This window comes from Harpegnathos saltator, unplaced genomic scaffold (assembly GCF_003227715.2).
Source record: "Harpegnathos saltator strain DR-91 unplaced genomic scaffold, Hsal_v8.6 scaffold100, whole genome shotgun sequence".
NCBI classification, from domain to species: Eukaryota; Metazoa; Arthropoda; class Insecta; order Hymenoptera; family Formicidae; genus Harpegnathos; species Harpegnathos saltator.
The window spans coordinates 90,057-101,592 of NW_020229874.1; the positions used below are offsets into that span (position 1 = coordinate 90,057).

General features: G+C 38.3%; 1 protein-coding gene across 1 annotated transcript; it reads left to right on the top strand.

Moving 5' to 3' along the window:
• Positions 1 to 296: 296 nt before the first annotated feature.
• On the top strand, positions 297 to 6,491 carry me31B (ATP-dependent RNA helicase me31b). Its single transcript, XM_011140770.3, has 8 exons — positions 297 to 743; positions 2,305 to 2,494; positions 2,690 to 2,896; positions 2,979 to 3,150; positions 3,256 to 3,406; positions 4,081 to 4,276; positions 4,359 to 4,529; positions 4,681 to 6,491. Exons 2-8 carry the CDS (start codon positions 2,354 to 2,356, stop codon positions 4,948 to 4,950), a joined length of 1,308 nt encoding a protein of 435 aa, XP_011139072.1. The 5' UTR covers positions 297 to 743; positions 2,305 to 2,353; the 3' UTR covers positions 4,951 to 6,491.
• Positions 6,492 to 11,536: the final 5,045 nt, after the last annotated feature.

The following is an 11,536-nucleotide window of genomic DNA, read 5'->3' on the forward strand; positions in this document are numbered from 1 at the left end:
AGATGTTGCATGGGAAAAGCGTGTAAATAAAGTTTGTTCTGTATAGTTGTACACTTGTTTACAGCTTTCATCGTTTACGCTTATGATAGAAAATAGCTACTTGTTCAACACTTGTGATGAAAGAGAGAAGAAAATGGAAAGGTAGTAGTTAGTTCAAAGATAGTTCAAAAAGTGCATCCACACAAGTGAAAAATGTCACAGATCGAACAGCCAATGGGACTGTATAAATAGGAGGAAGTACATGAGAACAGTGTCCGAAGGCATTGATCGCGCGTTCAACATGGTAGTTTCGCATCTCAGTGTGCAGTTCTTTCGTGACACGATTCGTGCCTCACGCAACGAGTGATAATCGTCGTTCACATTTGACGCAGTGCACTGTAGTCGGGAATTCGAGATACTGCAAACGGAACGCAATCGCAGGCGAAACCGACACAGAGCAGAGAGACGAAGAGTCAACCGGCGCGCGTTACGCGACAACGCTTTTTTCTCCCGAGCGTGGCTCAACGAATAAAGCGGTAAAGAGAGAGACAGAGAGAGAGAGAGAGAGAGAGAAAGAAAGAAAGAAGAGGTAGTAGCGCGCCACGCTGTGAACAGCAACGGTGACCGGACGCGGTCACCCAGCGCTGTGCGAGAAGTCAACGAAATCACTGACATTGGGAACGGCCATTTTGGCTTATTGTTTCCCCCCCGATCGTAGTGCATAGATCGAAGCATACACGGCATCGACGTCCATCTGTTTCGAGGTAAGGAACACGCCGATATCGCACGTCCCGGACGCCTTGTTAGCTACCGAGCTTCGCGCCCCTCGTCGTCGTTTCGACGCCCCGCTCGCCGAGCGGCGCGCGTCTCTCGCGAGAATCGCCGTCGCAGAAAATCTGCCGCTCGTAGACAGTAGGTTAACGGTATCGCGCCCCGTTTCGTCTTTATTTGCCATCGTTCGTCGCGAGCGATGCTTTCAGGCTGAGAGAGCAGTTTCAAGCGAGGATGTCCCGGCAGATTTTGTCGGGGGAGAGAGAGAGAGAGAGAGATTGAGAGAGAGAGAGAGAGAGAGAGAGAGAGTGAGAGAGAGAGAGGGTGAGAGAGAGAGAGAGAGAGAGGGTGAGAGAGAGAGAGAGAGAGAGAGAAGGAAAGAGAGGAAGAGCTGTGGTTTGTATCCGTTAGAATCGTATCAGGAAATTTAATTAGACTGTTCAATGTGTTCAATGTGCAAATTACGCCTTTATCGATGGTTCCACGTACGTTACGTGTTTGAAATTCGTAAGATGTGTTTGCATATTGCATGACCGAACGACGTATCGGCTATCATTAATCGCGATCACTCGTGATCGCAGACGCGTGATTTGATACTGACGACGACGTATTCTTGTTGTTTCACAAGTATCGTTTACAGTATCTCTACTTTTTGACATACATTTCGTTGTTGTTTAGGGAACGCGGGTGTTCCCTAAATTGTAGTTGAGGAATGTTTCGTAGTTCTCTTCCGTAAGGTAAGCTTTCGAAGTTGAGAATACAGTTGTCTTATGATTACAGATGATTCTTTGTTTCTATTGTATAAAAAATATCATCTTATATATGTATATGTCTTCTTGTAAGAGCGAATGTTTTCTTCCCTCTCAGAATTCTGATTCAATTATGTATGTAAAATTTGCCAAATATTTCAAATGACAAGAAAGCTAAACTTTTTTTTAGCACAGTTAACTGCCATCAATATAAAGACGGTTATCTACATCTATTTTCATGCTACCTTGTACGTCCAAACATACAAAAACACTCAGCACATTTGAATGTATTTATAACAGCAAACATGGTATCTATATAGAGCCATACAGTCATTGTAGGTCAATTTTGTTTGGTCTTGTTCTCCTTCTGACTTTCTTCTGACTGTTCAAACGTTAATTTCGATATTTGGTACTTAATAAATATTTCTATTTGTCTTTCTTTCTCGAAATGTACTTGGAAAAATTTAGCACAATTTCAAAATAATTGTTATTTTCTAATCAGTCATACATACACGTACGCGCGCGCGTATGTGCGTGCCTGTCTGCTGCCTGCCTGCCTGCCAGTCTGCCTGTGTGCGTGCGTGCGTGCGTGCGTGCGCGCGCGCGCGCGCGTGTCATAAATTTTTTCAATTTCTTATGAAACGCTTCAAATATTAAAATAAAATTTTATCGAGCATGAAATTTCACCTACACAAGGAATTATATAGATATCGATGCTTTCTTTTCTTTTTATTTATTTGTTTTTTTTTTCTTTTCAAACTATTTTATATATTATTTAGTAATATTTCCTTCTTTTTCTTTTCAGAAAATAAATATACTAATTGATATATAATTCAAATAACATAATTTCCAAAATGATGACTGAAACACATATAAACTCTAACCATATGTTAAATTCTGGTTTGTCTACCAAATCAGAAATAGATAAAATGGATGATGTGGGTTGGAAAGCCAAATTAAAAATTCCACCAAAGGATAAAAGAATTAAAACAAGTGTAAGTTGCACATATGTAAAGAAAGAGGAAACAGCCAGCTTAATAAATATATATACATACATACATATATATATATATATATATGTAAAGTTTTATTATTTTTTTTACAAGACGAACATTTCACTTGAACATTGAAACAATCTGAGATGTTGGTAAAAATGAATTTTGTTTTTTGTTTTGTTGAACATATTGTAGGATGTTACCGACACACGTGGTAATGAGTTTGAAGAATTTTGCCTAAAACGTGAATTATTGATGGGAATTTTTGAAAAGGGATGGGAGAAACCATCGCCGATTCAAGAAGCCAGCATACCCATTGCACTTTCCAGTAAGGACATCTTAGCACGAGCGAAAAATGGAACTGGCAAAACTGGCGCATATTCAATCCCAGTGCTGGAACAGGTATACATTACAAAAGTGTCGACTTTTGAAGGGAGATATATATATAAATTCCACCATTATAATATCATATGTTATTTGTTAGGTTGACCCAAAGAAAGATGTAATTCAAGCATTGGTGATTGTACCTACGAGGGAATTAGCATTACAAACGTCACAGATTTGTATTGAACTTGCAAAACATATGGATATAAAGGTTATGGTTACTACTGGAGGTACCAACTTGCGCGATGATATTATGAGGATTTATCAAAAAGGTGAAATTTGGAAGAACATAAAATTTTGCGGATAATCAATGTTAAGTATGTATGTATGTACATAGGTTTAACAATGTATAATTAATATATATCTTATACTTGCAGTACAAGTGATAATTGCTACTCCAGGAAGGATCCTTGATCTGATGGATAAGAATGTGGCCAACATGGAGCACTGTAAAATTCTAGTTTTGGACGAAGCAGACAAGCTGCTGTCGCAAGACTTCAAAGGGATGTTGGATCATGTCATATCGAGGTGCGTTTATAAAGAATTATTTTCTAATTGATCCGGAGACTTTACACGTTGTTTCCTTTCTTCTGCGACAGATACTAGAGATACTAGAGATCAGCTGCAAATAATTGCGTAGAACAAAAAAAAATGTTAAATTCAATATTTTCCAGACGAGAAACAATCAAGGTTAATTGTTTTTGCACTTTTCTGTAATTGCTTGAAATACAAAACACACTTGTCGATGGCGTATTGTACCATGTGCGTATTTTTGAATACGCTGAATTAGCCAATTGCTAAAATCAAAACACAAAAGGGCGACAAAAGGGAGACCTAAGACCTCTAGAGCATACATAAAAAAAAAAAAAAGAAGAAGAAGAAAAATAAGAATAAGCCAATTACTAATTGACTCTTACTCAAAATTTATCGAATTCGTAATTGTTTCTTTCTTCACTCTCGGTACTAAGTTCTTGAACTCTAGCAAAAGTGACGCTAGCTTATGAAATGCTAACGATACGAGTATTGAATGTTGAAAGATGTATTTGATAATTCCTCACGATATATTGTATACGATTGTATACTTTTGCACTATGTTGCGTTATAATGCCATCATTGATCGAGAATGTTTAACTATCTGTATTTCTCATTAATAGTTTCTCATGCCATTTTATGGCACGTATTACTCGTTACTTTGTTTCCAGATTACCACACGAACGTCAGATTTTGCTGTATTCAGCTACATTTCCTCTGACTGTGAAACAATTTATGGAGAAACATTTGAGAGATCCATACGAGATTAATTTAATGGAAGAATTGACTCTAAAAGGCGTAACACAGTATTACGCTTTTGTACAGGAACGACAAAAAGTTCACTGCCTTAACACGCTATTTTCCAAGGTATGGTTCCAATTTCATGCCAACGTCAATGTTATAAATGTTTGCAAGAATGAATTGTCTCATTCACATATTATTTCCTCAGTTGCAAATAACGCAAAGCATAATCTTCTGCAATTCAACGCAACGCGTCGAATTACTGGCTAAGAAAATAACGGATCTTGGATATTGCTGTTATTACATACACGCGAAAATGGCGCAGGCGCACCGGAATCGCGTATTCCATGATTTCCGTGCAGGATTATGCCGAAATCTCGTAAGTTGATGTTGAAATTTTGATCATCTTATAAAAATCTTATAAAAAAAAAAAAAAACGTTTCTCTCCGGCAAATAAGTATCACTGACGTTTGTACCGATCTCTTGTTCAATTCAAAATTAAATAAAATCCAAATATTATTTTCTTGCAGGTGAGCAGTGATCTATTTACCCGCGGTATTGACGTTCAAGCTGTGAATGTCGTAATCAATTTTGACTTTCCGAAGATGGCAGAGACATATCTGCATCGAATTGGCCGATCTGGAAGATTCGGCCACTTAGGTATAGCAATTAACCTAATCACATACGAGGATCGCTTCAACTTACATCGTATCGAACAAGAACTTGGAACAGAAATTAAACCTATTCCGAAGGTGATAGACCCCAGTTTGTATGTAGCGAAACCAGTATGTAACGATTAAGATTAAAGGAGGCATGTATAATTTAGTTATGGTAAAATACAATGGTTGATTGATTACGTTATTCACGTATCTGTGTTTACATATAGTTCACATATGTTCTCTATTTTTCTGTGTCACACATCCGTTTACATATTTAAATCGTCCTCAAGGTTCAACCGTCTTCACTCTCCCTAGTGAGTTCAAAGCACAATGTATGTATGCCTGAATACATGAACGAGTCGTAATCGCCATTTTCACAATTTAAGCTCCGAACTCGTGTGAAGCTTCAACATGTTGCGAGTGTATCGAAACTGCTTAGACACATTACCTTCTTGCATACTATTATTGTCTCGCTGTATGAAAACTGGGGTTTATCATCTTCAGAATAAGTTCAGGAAGATAAGAGAAGAATGGGAAAGAGTGAAGAGACAATTGAACTCCTTGAGGAGGGTTTAAACGTGCGAACAGATGTGTGAATAGAGAAAAAGAGAACATGCGTAAACAATATGTAAACATATATGTAAATAATGTAATTAATTAATCATTGCATTTTACCATAACTGTAAATATTACATGCGGGTACACACACACACACATGCGCGCGCGCGCGCGCACGTACGCGCGCACGCACACGCACGCACACGCGCACACACACACACACACACACACACACACACATACACACATCATTTTAATAGAGGATTTTTATACAACGGCTTCACTCTTCCAGTATTTCTTTTTTTTTTTTTTTTTTTTTTTTTTCCGTTTGACGGTTAAGAAAGGTGGCATGTATAATTTAGAGAAAGGAACTATCGGCCAATTTCTCATATTGAATGCAGCAAACCAACCCATGTGCTCATTACTTTTGTACTGTCATGTATAAATAGAAATTCTTCTTAAACACCAATAAGGTTACATATATACATATAAAAATTGCTATTTAGCAATCAAATAAGATTCGGATATTAAAACATTTCATTCATCCGTTGTAATGTTTTGATCATGGCTTGATTTTGCTATCTGTCAATATTGTCATACAATACTCTGAAATTCAAATCACTTATCAATACCAAATCACTTTTTCTGTTCTATTTACTAGTGTTCTATCACTAGTGGAATCTTTCCGTTTTCTTTTTTTTTTTTCTTTTGAACATGATTGGATTTTCTTTTTACAGTACCGTGATTGAGAATCAGAGGTTGTACAATTGACTAGTTTTATATAATTATTTTTTATATATAACTGGCTGGTGGACTCCCTTTAATGGAGGTTCTGTGTATGAATCTGATAAAATAACATATGTCCGACTGTACATATGTTTATGCAATAGCAGTCAATCGAATCGTTGATCTGAGATCTAACAAAAATTGTGTAAGAACATATTGCTGAAATCATATATGGCAAGAGATGAGGAATAAAACCGGTGAACGGTTGTAGGTGATTTGGAATGTAAAAAGTGATGTTGTATCATACTGCAACGAAAAGAAGTAGCATTTTACTCTCTACTACCGTATACCGTACACCTCACGAAAGATGAAATAACTGCCATTATATTATATGATAATATCAACATAGAATCTCCAGAAATCGCGGTCTATCTCGAATGAAACATGTACGTGTATGAAATGTATAATTATATGAGAAGCTCTTTTGTTCGAAGTGCATGATTATCGAAATTCAGAATTCGGAGAGAGCAGGCCACCAGCCAATATGACTTAGGTTTACGGAGCGAAATTTGTACAGATTCATAGGCGATACCAAAATATTTCGTATATGAGGCGAGTAAAATGTCTTTAAATGGAATATTAACGGTGATAAAAGGCGGTGTAAAATGTGTTTAGAGCTGCAGAGTGTCAGTTGTGACTGTGAGCTTATCACAGAGAGAGACTGTGTAGAATAGATGTACAGTGATGGAATAACTACTGACACAAAAAAAGGAAGCGCGTCTAAAGGAAATCAAGATTGCACACCGGCGGACATTGAATGGATGTGTATAAAATGTAGATCCGGGTTGATGGTTGTTCATTATAATCTGTAAAAGTACAAGTTATTCCAATTTGAAAATTAGCGTTAAATTTCGGGCACCATCATGTGACTAAGTAGCAACTCATAATCGTGCATATGTGTGATTATATCGTGAAGGAGAAACGGTGTGTGTGTGTGCGTGCGTGCGTGCGTGCTGCGTGCGTGTGTGCGCGCGCGCGCGTGTGTGTGTGTGTGCGTGCGTATGTGTGTGCGTGTGTGTGTGTGTGTGTGTGCGCGCGCGCGTGTGTGTGTGTGTGTTTCCTTTACAAGGAACAGATCACGCGAGAGAAAAAACGACTGAATTTCCGATCTCGTTCCGATATTATAACTACATAACTGATTTTACATTTTCCATCTCTCTGCTTCTCCTTAATCTTCGATTCGACGAAACTTTTTCTCGACTAATTACGATTTTAGCCACGGCTGTGACTGTTGTACAGGCGGTTGTAAAGATCTAGATTGAGCGCAAGCGAAAACTTCGTCACCGGTGATATCTGACGAAGAACGACAACAAATATTGACGCAACCGTTTCTGATTTATCAGAAGTCAAGTTGCCTTCCGTTTGAACGAGATAACGCGAGCAAATAACAATCCGCCGCTGATGATGGTGCGCTATTGACCACATGTAAAATAAACAGTCCTGAACAACCAGCGGCCCGGAAAATCAATAATTACATCTGCTACGATTTAATAATTCGTTAGGGGTACAATAACGTCTCCTTTATGTCGCCGTTCCGACAGGAACATTGTAATATATATTAACGTAGCGCTAAATGCATTAGTAACCGTTTTTTCGCCAGCCAAAAACCGATTTGGTACGTTCAATCGTCGAAAATTGCAAACATTTGTGTAATATGTAAAACAATCTAAAGGAGACTTATTCTTAAGGGATCTACTTTCCCAATTTGGGAAACGTGCGGCTCAACAGTTCTGTTGAACTAGAAAATCTCGAAGATCAGGTGTAAGCGCAAGCGTGCATCATGATGTTACAGACCGCGCGAAATCTCATGATGCACGGGTGCCGGGAGTGAAATTATTATTAGCGATAAGAGACACAATGCGAGAGTACATACAGGGCTTACATTTTCAAAACGAAAGTTGTTTATACAGAAATTGGCAGCAATTTATCAAAAAGCTATATCATTCGTACTGTATGTGTTGCTGTGCAATTCGATCTTTTCGTCTGCCGATATATTTATCTCAAGTGGGAATCTTATCGATCGAATAATACGTCGCCCACTGCGTGTTCATTTGAACGATAAGAATCGCATACGGTTACGTCATTACGTCATTACGTCATAGTCTAATATCATGGTCTCTTATTTTACTATCTATTTAATGTAGAAGAGTACAATAGGTGTCACGGAATAGTTTCGCCGACACGATCAGCGAAACCGATCTATCTTCCTATTTGCGAACTACGAAAAAAATTTACTCTTACTCCGTTAGTTTCTTCTGTTATTTTTCTCGAAACGATTCTTTATTAAAACGAATATTCTTTTGGCGACGTTATTATGTATAGACTAAACAGCGTAATAACACACTCGGTCTTACTACGCTGCAATTGGAAACACCCGATAGATCCATCGCGGAATCTATTTTGCGAAATATATTTTACTTAGCTTTCGAAAGAGCCACGCATAACACCACAATAAGAAGCAAAAGCGCATCAGTTCGTTTCTCATATGAGATATATCGCGCCTGCGCGATTCAGAAAAATTGTAAAATATTTCAATTCTCCTCAAAATTGTTTTCAATCGAGGAAAGCTGCTAGTTCGCTATTAACACTGGAGATGCGCGGCGAGGGGACATTTATATTTATATATTTAAGATTACCAATGTGATGAGAAGCATCGCGTTTATTCGTTGTTTATTCCAAAGTTGCGGAAAAGTCGCGTGCTTGGCTCTTTCTAAAGGATGATCTTTGCGCAAGGCGGTTATATAAACTTAGATAAAAGGTGGGCTTAAATAATACAAAAAGAAAAAAAAGGACATTGGTTAGCAATGTTGTGTGAGCGGACTGCGAAGCACGCGGTAGTTTTATAATTTTTACCTCTTGCAGCGCCATACATATGTACTATATATATATTGCCGTTCTTATATTTCTAATTGAAGCAGATGAAAATCCTTCTTCATCGAGAGATACCGAAATGAGTTTACGTGTATGTGTGCCCGTAATGTAAAGCGTAAATTCCGCATCTGGAAAAGTTGCCAAAGTAATTTTCCTACTTTGGTATCCCTCCGAGAGAGAGACCACCGCGTCTTCGCACGTCTGGCTCATGTGGTAATCCACCAAGCGCGGTTGTGCTGCGACCGGGCTTGGATAACAAGGCGCGAGAGTGCCCTTGATACGATGAAAGTAAGCGAATGTGAATTCTTACAATAACGTAGGAATACGATTTCGGCGGCAGTGTGTAAAAATGCGTTAACATCCGGGTGTGTGCCAGAATTCGCGAATTCGCCGCCCTACGAACACCCTGAGAGAAGAGGCGGCGTTCGCGAATTTCACTTGTCAATATCTACGATTTCAATCGTACAAGCGTGAAGGGAAAACACTTTGAGAAACAAGCTCTGCAAAGTGCTCGTAGATCTTGTACCTTCGCCTGAGAGTACACCCATTGGATAATCCAATGCGGCGAGCTGCGTGAAAGCACATTCCCAACTAACCGAGCAAGAATCGATTACACTGAGAAATTTAACATCCAGAGACAAACGATCTTTCTGGTTTCGAATAACCATACGCAGCTCGATCAGTGATATTGGAATTAGATCTCCAATATACGATGAAACATATTTAAAAAGGGGGGAAAAAAATTAACAAGTAAAGTGTATAATTCGTTCGAGATACGTGAAACAATATCAGTTTTATCTATTATCCGTGCTTTACCGTTTTGTTCAAGAACATAGTATTCATTATTATTCAATTATTTATCGGATTGCGGTACCAAGCATCGTTCAAACGGCAAAACCTGAAACGTTCTACAATATGAGATACGATACTTTTTTTGTTATATTTCTCTCTCTCTCTCTCTCTCTCTCTCTCTCTCTCTCTCTCTCTCTCTCTCTCTCTCTCTCTGTCTCTCTCTCTCTCTCTCTCTCTCTCTCTCTCTCTCTCTCTCTCTCTCTCTCTCTCTCTCTCTCTCTATCTATCTATCTCTCTCTATCTCTCTCTCTCTCTCTCTCTCTCTCTCTCTCTCTCTCTCTCTCCCCCCCTCTCTACATATATATATATTATTAATATTATAGTTATTATTATTAACGTGATATGAACGAAAAATTTTCGACACAATAATAGACATCGATTTATTTCGTGACGTTGAAATCTCCGAGTTTCGGTTGTTCGTAAATACAAGCCACATAACACAGCGAAACTTGTCCTTCGCGTCTTATACAATCCAAAAAATTGATTTCCTCCTCTCTGTGTGTCTATTTTGCAACTGAAATCGTTCAGATAATACTATTGATTGATGAAAGAAACAATAGGGCACAGGTCAATCGAATAAGAACGATGAACACGTAGAGAAAACAACTTCGTAGTGTTATGCAACTTGCGTCTCCATTTACAAATAACTCGCGACTCGCGCGTGATTGTACGCAGATGGAATACTCTGTATTTCTGATTTTTATGTGCATTTGTCAAGACAATTATTCCCGTTATCTGTATTACAATTTCGAAGACGGTCCCTGATCCGTGTGAAATCAACAAACTTGCAAGCTGTTTCTTGTTCCAGCAGTATTATGATTTTTTCTTTTTTTCCAAATTGTAAAGATGGGTTTGCGCATGACTATATAAGAACACATTTTTTTTTTTCTCATTTATCTTTGCCATTCTGTTAGCACAAACCCGATCTACTAAGCCGTTATGTCAATTTTGTTTCCTGTGAAGGGAAGGAGGGGCAGAACAGAGCGTAGCTCTTTCGTCCCTTAATAAAAATTCTGTTTCAGTACACGATGTATCTTCTTTGCATCATAAATCCTGAAATACTCGACTCTCTGCCGTCCCGATCTTCTTTTCCTTTTACATGAAACGACGTTATTTCATGTGGTCTCAACAAGATTATTAGATAAACCGGACGAATTTTCAGTGTCGCTTCCAAGAAGTATAGTGAGAGCGTTTCTGCGCCTTACAATTTTGCAGTGTGTGTGTGTGTGTGTGTGTGTGTGCGTGCGTGCGTGCGTGTGCGTGTCTGAATTTTTTTTTCTTTTTTCTTTTTTTTCACCGAGCGATTTTGTCCAATCGATTTGCGTCCGTTTTATCAAAAATTCTCAATTCGCAATCTTTTTTACGACTGTGGCGAATTACAATTGTGTAATCATCTCGTCAAACATTTCTTATTGATATTTATACAACAAATATAACGATAAAAATATAATAAAAAATCTGCAAACGAAGATTATCGTTAAAAGTATTGCGCTCTCTGATCAAGTCTTCGGCGAGAGAAATCTGTTCATTGTTTACTTGTATCTGGGAACACTCACGGTTGCTTTATTGTTACAGTCCGTAATATATTTTTTCAGGGGGGATATATGAGGATTATTCCAGCTAAATGCACATTTAAGCGGATTACACGAAATACAAGAGA